The 16556-nt window shown below is 44.9% G+C and overlaps 2 protein-coding genes across 2 annotated transcripts in view; one reads left to right on the top strand and one right to left on the bottom strand.

Moving 5' to 3' along the window:
- Positions 1–16556, bottom strand: part of tmem178bb (transmembrane protein 178Bb) — a 75239-nt gene that overhangs the window by 35266 nt on the left and 23417 nt on the right. Inside the window, exon 3 of the mRNA XM_086268816.1 lies at positions 6045–6158. Within this exon, the coding sequence (XP_086124942.1) occupies positions 6045–6158 (114 nt within the window). The remainder of the gene's footprint in view (positions 1–6044; positions 6159–16556) is intronic.
- Positions 47–1647, top strand: LOC147310672 (uncharacterized). Its single transcript, XM_086268098.1, has 3 exons — positions 47–562; positions 797–1253; positions 1407–1647. Exons 1-3 carry the CDS (start codon positions 124–126, stop codon positions 1645–1647), a joined length of 1137 nt encoding a protein of 378 aa, XP_086124224.1. The 5' UTR covers positions 47–123.

Genomic DNA, 16556 nt, shown 5'->3' with positions numbered 1-16556 from the left:
CCAGGTCGTCACCACGGCTCACAGCAACATGAGGTGGGTGATTGTATTCTGAATCCACGCGTTTTTTCTAAGGACAATATTGGAACAAACACTGCCTTAAAGGTTCATGGGCATGTTTATGAAATGACTAAGACTGAAAAATCACCAGCCAAGTCTTCCACGGAATATCTTATCCCTCTGCACAACTACCTAGCATCCCAGTGTATTGATCATGCTATGAACTTTGCTTCCAAGAAGCCAAATTATAAGACATTTTGCACTGGAAGTGCTAGCCATGAGGCTCAGCTAAGCCACTGTGGGACCGAGATCCAGGCCAGGTTGGAGCCAGGGGCTGAGTTGGAGTTTGTGCAGCCTATTTCAGCGTCAGCTGGCGGGCCCGAGGAGCCCGTCCAGCCTCACGCCACGTCTGCTGGGGGGCCCGAGGAGCCCGTCCAGCCTCACGCCACGTCTGCTGGCGGGCCCGAGGAGCCCGTCCAGCCTCACGCCACGTCTGCTGGAGGGCCTGAGGAGCCCGTCTGGCCACCTTCTGCTTCACCACCTGTGGCTGCCTCACTGTCACCTGGTTCTGCCTCTGCTACGCCAGGACCAGCTCCAGCCTGTGCTTCGTCAGCCGCAGCTCCAGCCTGTGCTTCGTCAGCCGCAGCTCCAGCCTGTGCTTCGTCAGCCGCAGCCTCAGAGCCTTCGTCCTCGCCTGGTCCGGCTTCTGCATCAGCTGCTCCTGCTCCACCTGGTCCGGCTCCGGCCTCGGCTTCAGCCTCAGAGTCTTCGTCCTCGCCTGGTCCGGCCTCTGCATCAGCTGCTCCTGCTCCACCTGGTCCGGCTCCGGCCTCGGCTTCAGCCTCAGAGCCTTCGTCCTCGCCTGGTCCGGCCTCGTCAGAGCCTTCGTCCTCGCCTGGTCCGGCCTCGTCAGAGCCTTCGTCCTCGCCTGGTCCGGCCTCGTCAGAGCCTTCAGCCTCGTCTGGTCCAGCCTCAGGACCTTCAGCCTCTGCTTCTGCCTCGCCTGGTCCTGTTGCGCCAGCTGGAGGTTCAGCCAAGCCAGTCCAGCATCCCTCCACGCCATCGCCTGCAGCGCCATTATCTGGTCCTGCCACGACCCAGCCAGTGGTCGACGCCACGCCTCTGCTCGTCCCGCCAGCCAAGCCACCCGAGGGGTCACGTCCACATCCACACTACCGCCGGCCGCCAGCCAAGCCACCCGAGGGGTCACGTCCACATCCACACTACCGCCGGCCGCCAGCCAAGCCACCCGACGGGTCACGTCCACATCCACACTACCGCCGGCCGCCAGCCAAGCCACCCGACGGGTCTCGTCCACATCCACACTGCCGCCGGCCGCCAGCCAAGCCACCCGACAGGTCTCGTCCACATCCACATTGCCGCCGGCCGCCAGCCAAGCCACCTGACAGGTCTCGTCCACGTCACCGCCGGCCGCGAGCCAAGCCTCCCGAGTGTGGCCAGCCATGCTTGCTTCTCCACTGCCGCCTTCCACATGGCCGGCCCCCTGAACCCTTGAACTATGGACTACTGTGCCATCGGCCTCTAGGTCGGCCACCTGAACTACTGTGCCATGAACTCCTTTTCTGCCAAGATCATGGTCGCCCTCCTGAAACAGGGTCTCGGACTCTTAAGCCCTTGTGTTTGGACTGAGTGCTTCGGTTTCTTTGTTTTGTTTCTGGCCCTCCTTCCTGGACCCCCACCGCCCGCCCTGGGTGGGTTGTGTTGGTTTTGTTTCATGTTTGTTTTCTTGCTGCTTCTTTTCTTTGTTCATGGGTTTGGGCGTCTGGAATCCGCCCTTGAAGGGGGGGCTCTGTCATGGTCCTGGGTCTTTTGACCCAGCGTTTTAAGTTTGAGTTTATTTTGTTCATTAGGTCATCTAAGTTCATTTGGTTATTAGACTCCTTGTGTTTTCTTCCCCTGTATTTAAGTTTCCCCTCAACCTTCGTGTTTCATGCTGCGTGTCATTTGTTATCAAGTTTGTATTATTATGCCTAAGTGTTTCTAGTTATTATTTTCCCCTCGTGTTTCCAACCATGTTAAATCTCCCCTGCTCTTCATGCGTTTCATGTCTGTGTCTTACGTTGTCAAGTTCGGGTTGTCATGTCTATGTCTCATTATGTTTCCTGTTTTATTGTGAAGAGGTCTGGTGTTCTGCGTTCATCATGTTCAGTTTTACTCTCCCACTGTGACGTCATTATGTTCATGTGTGCCAGCTGTTTCCTCATGTGTCTCCACTTCCCCTAATCACCTCCTGTGTATTTAAGTCCTCTGTTTTCAGTGTGTGATTGTCAGGTCGTCTGTTGTTCACGCCATGTTCTCCATGCCATGTTTCTAGGTTTCATGTCCAGGTTTTTCCATGTTGTTTGTTTAGTTCTCCCAGTTTAGGTTAATGTTAGTTTTATTTCTGTTTGCCTTGCCCTTTATTTGTACCTTTTCTGCCAGCCTCATTAAACGGCTCGCTTTTTGTTGATACTCAAGTTTTGATCCAAGTTCCTTGGTGTCTGCATTTTGGGTCCACTCTTCACAATACATACAGTCTGCTCTCGCCAGACTGTGACAGATTGTGCCATTAAATATACAAGACAGCCGTATTAGAGCTCTGACTGACCCATTACAGTGGTGTGATAATGGCTTCACGTACTTTGGTATACAAATTGGTAAATCCGAGGATCAAATATTCAAACAAAATTATATCAAACTGTTGGAGCAAACCAAACTTAATATTCAGAGATGGATGGATTTTCCATTATCTCTCATAGGCAGAATAAATGCTATTAAAATTAATACTTTGCCTAAATTCATTTACTTATTTCAATGTCTCCCTACAAATGTTCCTAAAAGTTTCTCCAAAGAGCCTCATAAACTTATAACTTCTTTTATATGGCAAAAGAAAAATCCAAGAGTCAAACTCACCTCTCTGCAGGCCCCATATTCAAGGGCAGGACTTAATTTACCAAACTTTAGGAACTATTATCTTGCCTCCCAGTACCGATCAGTTTGGATCTGGCTACATGCAGAGAGCAGTGAGGTTCGATGGGTCCCAATAGAACAACATGTCATGAGGTGAAACCCCATTAAAAGATGTTCTATTTTTAGGTACAAAAAAATGTCCAAGCTCACAAACTATTTGATAATAAACACCTTCTGCGTCTGGCAGGAATCCCTCTCACTTCTGAAAATAAATATCTCCTTTCTTAGAAGGACACCCCTATGGGGCAACCCTGACCTCTCTCATCATATTCCTGACCCAATACTGCAGGGATGGAAGGACAGAAATATTGGAACTGTTGCTGACTTATACAATAATGACACATTTATTGACTTTCAACTGCTAAAGGAAAAATTCTAACTTCCAGGACAAAGTTTCTTCAAATTTCTACAAATAAGAGAGCAAGAAATAAGATAAGAGTCAAGGAGAAATCCAAAGGGTTATTCCCCGAGATACCAAAAGAAACTCCTCTTGAAACCCATCTTTGTACCAAACCATGGAGGCTATTATCAATGAAAGTTACCCGATCACAACAAAGCGTCCATAAAAAGAAAATGGGACCTGGGCCATGTCTATGAAGACATGGAACAGGCACAGACTGTGTTAATTTCTACAAAACAGGCAAGTGCAATTTAACATACTTCATAGGATATATTACACCCCTTACAGGCTACATAAAATTGATAGTAATTAATTAGATGTTGGATCCACTATTTCCCTTATTGAGACCAATGTGTTGGCTTTTGTCCTCGGCTACAGCTAAAAAGCCTGATATGATTTGGGGTCAATAATGTCCTTTTAAAACTTGATAGAGTTGAGTCTGCAGAATGTAAAACCATGAACTGCCAAAGACATGGAAAACAGAGGATTTGCTGCTGACTGCAGGAAATATGACCAAGTGCAACACAGAACTATAATGTAAATGAATGTTTGTTACATTGTAGCTAAATGTGTTCACACAGAGCTGATTAATTGCAACTTTAGCCTCTCTTGTTGTAAAGCTAACATCTGTGGTAACACTGACGTTAGCTTTAGTGCATCAACCAGCAATGAAAACAACCACAGAGGAAGACACATGGGGCCACACCAACTCCAGAACCAGGATTTTTATCATTGCAAGGAAAATAAAACATACACTGCAAAGTAACAGAGAATATACTAAACATAGCAAATTAAATATTACAGAAAAACATTTAAAATAACACCAAGAACAGTTTGATGTTTTCTGTGACTGGTGTCCCATGTGCCCTCTGTCCCGGAGCGTAGTGTCCATGCCTTGGTGTTCACAGCTGTGTTGGTGGCACGAGACACCTTTACATAATATAACCTCAGAGCTTTCAATGCTGTCAGTGATTGTGTGAGTCTTCAAAAGGCCTGATCCTGAGCCTGGGAACACGTAATCCCTTCCCCTGACACCAGTGTGTTATGACTGTAAAGCAAAAACTGTGTCAACATATTTAGAGAAGATTAAGCATTAAACTGGAACTTTCCTGTCAACAATCCTTCTGCAGTGTTGGCCTCGCCAGAACAACTGAAGTTTTCAGTGTGACGTCTAAGCACTAGCTTTAGAAAGAGCAGCTCTTTCCTTTTCTTTTGTTACTAATATTTGTTTGATTTATCTTTCTGTGTGATGTTGTCATTCATACCAATATTATGCTGAAGCATAATTTAGCTTAAAATGCCAAATATACAGCAAGCCCTGCAGCACAGTGTATAAGCTGTTTGTCTTTAATGCCGCCCTGTGTCCAGTGTTTTTAGCTGCCTGGCCGTCATCAGGATGCCGTCTGAGGCTGTTTCTTCTTCTTTCTTTCACATTCACACTGGACTGAATCAGTGGGTGAAGTTCCAGTTTCTACATGCAAACTTTGCAATTTCTTATAAAATTCTTTCATTTATGGTGCAAGTCTAAGAACCTGGTGCACACTAAATATTTATTCAGATAACATAAACAGAAAATTGCAAATTTCAAGTTTCAAGTTTTATTGTCGTGTACAGACAAACATTTATCCATAATGAAATTCTTTGGCTCCTCAGCTTTACAGGAGCATATAGAGAGTGTGCAGTTATATTGAGAAGAAAATAAGAGAAAATGGCAGTGGTAGTAATAAAATAATAATAATAATAATAACAACAATAAAAAGGAGAGGAACAAGTATTAAATATTAGAGAATTTAGTTGGTATTTACAAATACATCCATGGCTTCAACCTTCAATATATTGTAGAAAGATGTGAAGGTCAAAGTTGTGAAGATGACACGTGTGGTTTTAGAGCAGAGCTTTTCTGTCACCTGACAGTTAAAGACTATTCAGACTGATGGTTTGAGTTTTTCCATTTAACTCAGCGACTTAGTTTCTGACTCTACAAGCCACCACACTGCTGTCAGAGACACTGAGGATGGTTTCTAGTATTTCAGTTAATTTTAACTTTATTTATATAGTTCCAAATCACAACAGCAATCACCTCAGCATGTTTTATATTTTAAAGAAAAGACCCTACAATAATAGACAGAACCCCCTGAAAATACCCCAGAATCAGATGACCGCTCTTTGAGCAGATTTCAATCCTTAATTATTGGATTATTGTCAAAAGTGGAAGAAATTTCTTGTTCCAAAACAAAGTGGTGAACAGATGAACGGAAGAAGTGAGCGCGCTGTGGTGGACCTCCTGCTCTGACTCAACTACAGCCATCTTTGTCCCACAGAAGTGAATTTCAGAAAAACTTAGTCAACAGCAGAACAGCAGAGAGGAGCCTGTGTTGATGAATTAAAGGAAAAATAATAATGCACTGATTGATTTAATTAAGGTTTAATTGTAGTGTAAGTTTCCTGCCTTTTTACCACCTTTTCCTTTGAATATTATTAATGGCTGAAACTGTAATTTGAAGGGAGGAAAGTCAGTAAAGTCATTATTGAGACGGAGGAATTCTGAATCTGTTCATAGATATGATATGAACATGTAACTGCATAGAGACAGAAAACAAATGTACTCAACCCAGATCATCTCTACTTAAAATGAAAGGATTTTACGTGACAGAAGGAGAAACAGCAGCAGACTTACGGAGGGCGTGCCATTCGTCCTGCCTTATTGTCTTGGTGATGTTGTAGGAGAGGTTTTTGGGTATCGTAGCTGAGGAATAGTGATACTTGATGTAGGAGCACCGAGTAATGGAACCTGCAAAGGAACAAAAGGTTTTTGTTTGTTTGTTTTTATAAACAGAATATTTACACAAACATTCACTCTAACGATACACAGACTGAACAGAAGCTTCAGTTCAGACGTGATTCAGCTGGAGAGGCTGCGTCTGCACTGGACGCACAATCAGCTTCCTGCATCAGTGGTGAAGAAACTCTTTTAACATCTCTACAAACCACAGCAGGAACACAATGGCTGCGTGAAAAATTATGTTCCTCTAAAACTATTAACTAATGAATCAGGAGAGCTTTCAGTGTGCACTCCTAACAGTACAGCGTTGGCTAGAGCATCTATCATAAAACAAGAAAGCACAAATAATTTAGAAATCTGTCAAATACTTGGTCAAAACTAAAAATTATATCATTACTTATGATGAAAATAGCAAATTAAATTCATGTTCAGGAAGGCAAGTATGTATAATAACTAAATATAATACTGTAATGCACTGCTGCAGCATTGCACATAACAAACTCCCGTGTGTGCTGTTGTTACATTTAGAGCCCAATTACTCAATAAATTGGAAAAATACAGTTTTGGAAATTCTTTTGTTACAAAAGTTAAAATACTTCATGAATATGATGAAGACATCTTTCCGTCTTTGCATTTTCTGCTTACTCCATTTACAACTATTTGATAAAGGCGATTGTTTCATCTGCTTTTTCCTAGCTTAGTGTGGCCTGTACACACATTCCTCCTGTAGCTCTGTGGCCCGGCCCACACCTGTGACTGTGATGCTGTAGGTTCATAATGAGGCTGTAACTTCCTCCGTTTCCTTTTGACACCATTGCTGCTTGTCTCTGGCAAGGCCACGTGGCTCACAAACATGACATTATTAGAGTCTTTGGAGGTTTGAATTACACAGACAAGACAATCATACCACCACATGCATTTCCTCAGTCCTGAAAACAAACACACACACACACACACACACTGCTACACTGTGGTTTATGTGAGCGTAACATAAGGGTTAACAAACAGGTGCTCCCCAAAACCAGACAAGTAAAAGCCGACACACAGACAAAGGTGACGTTTATTGCTCTGCCTATAACACCGAAAGCATGAACTCCAGGGTGGACCGAGGCCCAAATAACAGACAAGACAAGCAAACCCAAGTCGTACCCCTAACTCTAGTTCCCACTTTCTGCTTCAATGCTATTTACAAATGGGCAAAGTTATTGGCAGCATTAATCACTATTAATCACTTAGAGGCTGAGGAAATACGCTTGGACAGGGCCAGCACTGGTTGGCCAAGAATCTCCTAGATTTTTATTTTTTTAACTTTTCTTCATAATTAATTTAATCCAGTGATATTTACCAGTATTTCCAATCACAGCGCACAGCTAAGATTAAATAAAACGCTCAAATACTACATCTCACAGAAAACATTTAATATTATCCAGAGATTATTAAAATAAACTTTAAATAAAATAATTTTTCATTTCACCTTTGTAAAGCAGAAAACAGGTAAACAGGTAAATAATGTCTTGAGCTTTGTACCCAAGGAAAGTAAAGAGGGTTAGTTAAAGGGTCTTTCTCTATAATGAACAATTCAAGCTACATTAAATGCATCACAGCCAAGTATTTGGCCGACATTGTAAACATCGAGCTTGACTCTTCTGTTGCAATGATGTGTCCATGTCTTGTGTGGAAAGCACATAAACAGGTCGTACTTCCACATACGTGCCCCTACAGAGCTACTCTGGAGAACTGATGGGGCACCGTCACACAGCTCCTCCCTGCTGAAGTGCAGTCAGTTCTCTGCGGCTGTTTTTGTTTGTTTGTGCATCCATTCACTTCCACTTATCCTTTTCAGGGTCGTGGGGGGCGCTGGAGCTTATCCCAGAGGCGAAAGGCGGGGTACACCCTGGACAGGTTGCCCGCCTGTCGCGGGTCTAACACGTGGACACAGACATTTGCACTCACATTCACACTTGTGGCGAAATCCCACGCAAACACAGGGAGAACATGCAAACTCCACACAGGAAGACGCCGGCCTGGTGGTGGAATTGAACCCAGGACCTGTTTGCTGTGAGGCAACAGTGCTAACCACTGTGCTGCCTTGTTTGTTTGTTTGTTTTTTGTTGACACACTGCAAAGTGACAACATTTTGTAATTTTAGCAGAGAGCAGCTGTGATCAACTATAACAAACTACATTACAAAGATCTGCTTGGCTAAATACAAAGGAGAGCTCACTGTACTGTTTTAATGTGGAAAGGCTGTTCAGTGAGAGCATTTCACGCAGGCCTTTGCCGTGTGCACCTCATGATTAATGGGCTTATACACTGAACCACCTTTAGCATCAGTAACTTGGTGTAATAATCTTCTGTAGCACATGATCATTATGGAGGAGTTATGGCCAACTTTGCTTCAGTTCACTGAGGTTTCTGTCACAGGAGTTTAAGGTCTGCACGTTGGGCCACTGCAGCAGCTAAAGTTAGCACCTGCAGGTGGCGCTATATAAATAAAACTGAATTCAGTTCAGTTCACTTGAATTCAATGCTGCCTGCTACGCAGACATCATACACGCTACACTACTGTGTGTTCTTAGTGTATAAATGTGATAACAGAGATTGCACTACTGTCAGTTTGCTCCACCAACAAACTCCCATAGAGCTGCTTGCATTATTAGACACAGTGCATATAAGGGCTATAATGTGACACCGAGCTGAAAACACAGCAACACACAAAACAAAGAGAAACTGAATAAATATGACACTGGAATAGAAGGAATAATAAAAAACAACAGTTTCTTCATTGAGATCTTTAGAAGCCGTCAAAAGTATAGAAGGCAAATAAAAATCGAGTGTTAATGTCTCCTCCTCTTCTTGGAGTTGTGCGTCCTCGCTGCCACATTCTGACACTTTTCACTGTGGACACTGTGAGGAGTTGATGTCAGTGGCATCTATGTCCTCCTGCGACCGGCTGCTAGCAGCTGTGGGGCACATATAACAAGGGCTTGACTCTTATTCATACTGTTCAGCTGGCTTCTCGTGTCGTACCTGCAGGAGGTTTTTGGCTATAGCTGGTTCCCATTTGGTGTGTAGGTTCTTGTTGCTTCTTGTATGTCTGCTAATCTGCCTTCTGGCAGCTCCACCCCTTCAGTCAGGGTCACCTTTCCTCTCTTTTCAGCTGTTTGGTCACACTTATCCAAACGGGCCCACTCATGTCCTGATGAATGACTCAATGTCTCGCTTACTTCTGACATGTACCTTGATATCATCCACGTACAGGAGGTGGCTGACGGTAACAACACTCTTGAATCGTTATCCATATCCGCTGTTAGTGATGAGCTTGTTCGGGGCAACACCAAGGCGTTCCCAGGCCAGCCAAGAGATATAATCCCTCTAGGTTGTCCTGGGTCTGCCCGGGGGCCTCCTCCCGGTGAGACATGCCTGGAATACCTCACCCATTAGGCATCCAGGAGGCATCCTTGTCCTTTCAATGTGAAGGAGCAGCGGCTCTACTCTGAGCCCCTCCCGGATGGCTGAACTTCTCACCCTCTCTAAGGGAGAGGACAGCCACCCATCGGAGGAAGCCCATTTTTGCTGCTTGTATTCGCGATTTCATTCTTTGAGTCACTACCCACAGCTCTGACCATAGGTGAGGGACGTAAATCGACCGGTATATTGACAGCTTTGCTTTTATACTCAACTCTCTCTTCACGGCGGACGGTACAGCATCGCTGCAGTCGCAGCAGCGCTCCATCATATGGTAAATATAAATGAGTCTGGTCTCTGTCCAAAACGTGTTTGGTTTCAACTGAATTTCACTGCAACTTTAAGAGCACTTGCACTATTTTCTTGATCCTTAAAAAGTCACTTAAATTCAACCATAGTTACTGATGGGGGCAGTATATTCAAAACATATAAGCTCTGTTTGACTTATTATTTAAATAACTTTCTCAACATGACCTGTTGGATTGTTGTGTTTCACTAACAATCTGCTTTTGCTGAATCAACATAATTACTTAAATCCGGTTAGGCAGGTTATGTTTTGAGTAATGGGGAGAAGTCCCATTAGTCGAGTCCATGTTTGAAGTGGGGGAAGGGAGGTTTGTATGAAACATTCGTCATCCTTCTGCTCTCCCCTTGGCCTGAAGCTGCCTGTGTTTCCACATTTGATTTCCTGAGAAGTGCTAACCTCTCCGGTGCTTGTCTCTGTGGACAGAAATGCTTGAGCAAGCCAAACTCCGACCCTTTGGCATATTTGTGAGCTGGCAAACACATTACATCCTTTCACTGAGGTATCCTCCTTCCAGCAGTTAGACTCAGGCACACTGCTCTCACAAACCCAAATGGATTTCTATCTCAGTCATTTTAGTTAAATTGCCCTTCAGCCTTCTGCAAACGTCTCTGAGCCAGACACCATTTCCTCTCCATTACTGATAGTGACTGGAAGTGATACTGAACGAGTGCAGTTCTATACACATCCACTCATGTGAGTGCTTTTCTGTTCTCAGTCTCTGGATGTCTAAAGCTTTATTTTTGGGCTCAAAGGCCTTAGAATAAAGAAGGCCAAAGGTCAAACACCATTGCATCACATTAAAGGTTCATTGGAAGGTTATTGTTACTCACTTGAATATGATAATGAAGAGCTGTTATGTGAACATACAGTTAATAGGACTCCGGCTTGCTGCTACTTTCTGCAGGAGAGGATGGATCTTTCGTTACCTGAAATATCCTTTACACTCCTGTGTCAATCTAATGTATTCATATGTATTATTCTTTCGTACTGGAGGGGCTCGAAGCCGAGTGTGAAGCGGTGGGAATGAGAATCAGCGCCTCCAAATCTGAGGCCGTGGTCCTCAGCTGGGAAAAGGCTTTGCGTGCCCACTCCGGGTCAGGGATGAGTTCCTGCCCTGGAGTTTAAGTATCTCGGGTCTTGTTCACAAGTGAGCGGAGAAAGGAGCTGGAGACGGGTCGGTGCTGCGGCTGCAGTCCAGAGCTGAGCGTTCCTGCTTATCACGACTATTCTTCAACTTTGTTCTAAAAGGTCCTCTGCCTACTGACAAATCTGAAATATTGCATCAAAATTCTTGGAAGATCTGGCTGGGGTGGCTGTGGCTCTAGAGGTAGAACAGGTCATGTACCAATCTGAAGGTTGGTGGTTTGACTGGCTGCTCCAGTCTGCATGCAAATATCCTTGGGCGAGATACTGAGTGCAGGGCGCTCTCTGATTCATCCATCAGTGTAAATGTGGGTGTGTTTCCCAGATGAGCATCAGTGTGTGGTCTGTAAGGTCTTAGATACAAATTTGTTCCTGGATTTTCTCGTTTTGGCTACAAACAATTTTAAAACAACTTTATTGTTTCATAAGCATTAAACATGATCCTAGAACAGAGCAGCTTCCTGTGCCTGATGATCTTATGTCATTTTTGAATGTAGCTTAAGCCTGAACCCGAGTTCTGTGCTTATATTTATTCCTGACTCTCAGACTTAAACACCTCAGAGTCAGGCGAAACGTTAAAAACTAAAATCGTCCTTTAAACATTAATTTAGTGAAATCCTGGATTATCCTATCAGATTATTATGAAGGACCAAACATATTCACTCATCCATTCAAATCATTGAATTCAGGTGTTCCAGTCACTTCCACGATCACAGATGTATAAAATCAATCACCCAGGCCTGCAGACTGCTTCTACAGACATCTGTGAAAGAATGGGTCGCTCATTTCTTCAATACTGAGACTTCCACAGTTAACTGTGAGTGGTATTATAACAAAGTGGAAGTGACAGCAGCTCAGACACAAAGTGCTGGCCCACAGGAAATCACAGAGCGGGTTCGGCGGACGCACAGAGGTCATTCCCAGAGAACATTGGGGAACGGGATTCCACGGCTCCACAGCTGCATCCACGCCTTACATCACCAAAAGCAAAGCATCAGAGACACACTGCTGTAAACCATGCTGGACATCAGAGCAGAGGACATGTGTTCTCTGGGCTGAGGAGTCGCACTCCTCTGTCTGCCAATCCGACTGACAAGTATGGTTTTGCCAGTTGCTGGTTTTATGTAGACTGCGAAACATTCCCAGTGGAAACCTGAGCTTTTACTTTTTCTTTGTTCTTTGGTGGTCATGGTAGAAAGGTTTGACAGTCCTCTGCCAGATGGAAGGTCATGCTATCCGGTTGTTCAGTGATGACGCGACGAATCCTACTTCCGGGTCTAAAGTAGTCTGCGTTTAATATGGCTTTTGTGTTGTTAACATGTTTAATGTTTTGTATTTTCTTCTATTTGATCTCAAAAAGCTCCTAAAACAGTCAGTGACCACTGTTGACCTCCCTCGGCTTTTATTACCGCTAATCATTTATTTAAGCTCAGTTTTTAAAACCTTAGGATGTAACTACAGCCCAGCCCATGCAGCAGTATATGAATCACTAACCTCGTATTGTGGATGGATTATCTCAGTTGTTCTCCTGGCTGAAGTTTGGTCCTTTTACAGCATCCTGCCATGCGATTACATTTGTTCCTGACCACCGAGAACACTCACGTTAACTTTTATCGAGTGGAAAAAAAGTTAGCTTGTTTATATTATGCTAACATAGCTGTGTCACTAGCGGTCACGTAGCACATCATTATATACCAGCTAGCCCAACTTCAGTAACCCTACAAACGTCACTGCTGTTTAGTTTTCTGTCTTCATTTATGCTGGAAGTGATAACAGAGCTGTACGTTTTAATTTGTTTCCAAAACCCCGCAGTCAGGACATGCTATATTGTATTTAGATAGAAGCTAGCGAGCTAACTTCCTGCTAACTTCTAACTCCGTTAAATGTCATAAATTCCGTTTTCATGGATGCCTGGATGTTAAACTCAATTGTTACACCTGGTAGAGCAGAACGCTGATCATTTTATGAAAGATGAAAGACTTTAGACAGTTTTTCAACTCTCAGTAATGCCATAGTGATCGTTTGATATATGGACCTGCAGCGGAGTTTAGGTCCAGATACGACTAGTGACGTCAGACTGAACGACCGGATAGTTCAAGCTCTGCATGGACTCATTTTTGCATGACACACTTCATCTCTCCCTCTGTCCATCCTCCCTCCTCCTGCCAGTAGGATCAGAAGGGGAAGCAGACAGCCATCCCTGATGCTGTGTTTTCCCAGTTGGGAGACACAGAGACACAGATGGGTGTTGGAGGCTTCATCACGTGAGGGGGGAGCTTGTTCATGTCAGTGGCACAATTACAACCTTTAAGGTAGTGACTCCTTCAAGGCCAACTTGAACTACCTAAACTTTCCTCACACAGAAGCTGATTAATGGATGAGTTCTGATACAGCACTCAAAGCACTTTATGCAATATTACCATTAAAATTTAGATTTTTTTGGAGCCTTTATTTAACCTGACAGTGGAACTCGTAGCTAACATGGTTAGTGAGCATGTGTTTCAATGGAAAGAGAAATCTGATCTCTGAAAATGTGCCCAAGCGTGAACAGAACATGGTTTAAACCTAGGACACGGTCAATGATTGCTTTACTTAAAAAGCCAATAATCCAGCTGATTACAGACTGATTTCAATCTTCCTTCATTTCAACATTTTTCTCTAAAGAATCATTAAAAGAGAGATAGACATCATCTGTTTCACCATCTGCAGAGCAGTGGTTGATTGATTGACTGTAATCTGAATGCTACATGGACTCACAGCCAGTCTGCAAGAGACATTTACAGATATATCATTATTTCCATCACTGGTTGCTTGCAGCTACAGGTGCTTTTGACTTCAAATTCTCATCAAATGTCGATAACAACCTGTCCAAACCACACGCGCACTAAAATCAAACTAACTTGACAATACGAATTACCCAAAAGCAGAATGGATTCTGCGGATCAAGTTCGGGCAGTGATGGCAAAACAGGGATACCTGTTAGGTCCCATGAACAATCCATCCAGTTTTTGATAACTCAGTATAAAGCTATTAGTGACAGGCAAGAGAAGATTCTTGCATCTCTTCAAGGACCGCAACCGGCTTGGTACCTGTTCCTTCCGAGCCTGCTCTGTTTTCTGCCCCCAAAAGCTCCACAACCCCAGATGTCATTTCTAGTGAGCCCCAGGAAGCTCTGTTGTTTCATGATGCTTCAACCCCAGACCCTGAGCTGTTCACTGGGGAGCAAGGTCACTGCGGAGGGTTTCAGTAAAAGTACTATATTTGGTGTAATACTTTTCCTTGTGTCATTTCTTACACATAACTTAACTTATGGACATCTATGGTCCCATTTGTGATCGGATGTGTTGTTACCAACATCTGGTGAGAATTTACAAATATATTTTGTAAAGATGTTATTGTGTCATCTTTATTACTTATTTTACCTGGCCTGAGCGACCCAGGGTCCCTGAGCAATTATGGACATGTGTGTTTTTGGTGTGCTGTCTCTCGTTCTCCCTGCTTGCAGGTATATGTGTGTGTGTGTGTGTGTGTGTGTGTGTGTGTGTGTGTGTGTGTGTGTGTGTGTGTGTGTGTGTGGATGCCGGTGTTTCTGAGAGCACCTGTTTACAGCCACCTTCAGGCCTGGTGGGTGTGGCCCTGCCAGGTGGTTGGCCACACCTGAAGACCATCACACAGCTGATTAGTCGGAGGAGCTACTTAAGAGTGCGGTGGAGCGCTCTCTGACGCTGGATCATTGCGTGACTTCACGTTAGTCTCTCGGCCAGTCAGTACGGTTAGTCTGCCGCAGGGTGCTCAGACACTGAGGAGCGGGGACAAGGAACACTGACACTGGGAAGAGGACATGTCACGGGAGTTGGGAACGCACTGCGGATTTATTGTTATGTTTTCCATTCACTGTAAATAAATGCACTGGTAAGCACACAGAATCCAACATCTGGGTCCTCCTTCCTCACATCCCCATGGTTGGCCAGCGTCAACCGTGAGAGAATGATCCAGCCAAACATGGGTCTAGCGGACTCTGAGGAGAGGCTCGGGAGGGAGATGATGGACAAAGTTTACAGACTGTGTGATTTGTGGTGGGAGAAGCCCGGGGAAGGGTTGCATCGCGCCGTGGAGAGGCGACTGCAGGAAACGCTTTTTAAATTCCCCTGGCTGGTGGACTCTCTCAACCCAGTTGTCATGGACTTCCTGCTTTCAACCCTTAACCTCCACTCTCCTACTCAGGCTGCTCACCGGCCCGGACAGCCGGTGGATTCACAGCCTGAGGAGGAGCCCGCGCTGCCCGTGGAGAAGCTCAGCGAGCCGGAGAGACCAGCAAGGCCAGCGCGTCCACGTCCGGCACGGCCAGCACGTCATGGATCATGCGCCATGTGACACTGTGGCTCACCGGAGCTGCGCCGGCTACCACTGGATTCCATGGCAGGCCGCCACAACTGTTTCGCCGCTGCTGCCGGACCCATGGCCGCCCGCTGGAGCTGCAGCACCGCCGCTATTGCGCCCTTGGCAGGCCGCCTGAAGTGTCCTGCTGCTATCACGGGACCTTTGTTATAGTTATCGGCCGCCTGAGACTGTTTTATGGGGATTTTTCCTTTTTTTGCACCGCTGCTGGATGCACGGCCTGACTTTGGGACTGTGACCTAGGAGGGTTTGTTGTTTTTGCTTTTGGTCCTGGCCCTCCGTCCAGGACCCCCTGCTGCCCACACTGGGTTGGTTGTACTGTGGTGTTTTGTTTTAGGGTCGTCGGGAGCTGACCTTTAGAGGGGGGTTGGCCTGTGTCAACCGTGACAGTACATGCTATCAACCTTTTATAATTCAAGTGCTGTAATGGCTGTATTTAAAAATATATAGTATTAATCACCCTAATTGTCATTATCACCACCTCATCTCATAGTGATTGAACAGAGTTTCAGTCCTGAATGGGTAAGTCCAGTTATAGTGACACTGGCATGGGACTTGGCATTACAACATAGAGACAGAGGGGAGTGGAAAGGTGAATTTGTCAACAATGGGTTTGGCCTCGTTTTTAACATTCAATTCAATTTTATTTCTACAGCGCCAAATCACAACAACAGTCGCCTCAAGGCGCTTTATATTGTACAGTAGATCGTACACTATAACAATCATATGAGCCCCTATGAGCAAGCGCTTTGGCGACAGTGGGAAGGAAAAACTCCCTTTTAACAGGAAGAAACCTCCAGCAGAACCAGGCTCAGGGAGGGGCGGGGCCATCTGCTGTGATTGGTTGGGGTGAGAGAAGGAAGCCAGGATAAAGACATGCTGTGGAAGAGAGACAGAGGTTAATAACAGATATGATTCAATGCAGAGAGGTCTGTTAACACATAGTGAGTGAGAAAGGTGACTGGAAAGGAAAAACTCAATGCATCATGGGAATCCCCGGCAGCCTACGTCTATTGCAGCATAACTAAGGGAGGATTCAGGGTCACCTGGTCCAGCCCTAACTATATGCTTTAGCAAAAAGGAAAGTTTGA

The sequence above is a fragment of the Aulonocara sp. 'chitande type north' Nkhata Bay genome, linkage group LG17 (genome assembly GCF_057382095.1).
Source record: "Aulonocara sp. 'chitande type north' Nkhata Bay isolate Kocher_YH1m ecotype deep benthic linkage group LG17, A_spYH_male_GT1.1, whole genome shotgun sequence".
NCBI lineage: Eukaryota > Metazoa > Chordata > Actinopteri > Cichliformes > Cichlidae > Aulonocara > Aulonocara sp. 'chitande type north' Nkhata Bay.
The sequence above is the reverse complement of the archived record's forward strand: the minus strand, read 5'-3'. Positions and strand labels throughout refer to the sequence as shown.

Excerpts from the sequence above, each read along its gene's own strand:
- LOC147310672 (XM_086268098.1), top strand. The coding sequence starts at position 124 with ATGACTAAGACTGAAAAATCACCAGCCAAGTCTTCCACGGAATATCTT. Across the intron at positions 563-796 it reads GGCTGCCTCACTGTCACCTG|CTGCTCCTGCTCCACCTGGT; the intron begins GTTCTGCCTCTG and ends CCTCTGCATCAG. Across the intron at positions 1,254-1,406 it reads CCAGCCAAGCCACCCGACGG|GTCTCGTCCACGTCACCGCC; the intron begins GTCACGTCCACA and ends GCCACCTGACAG.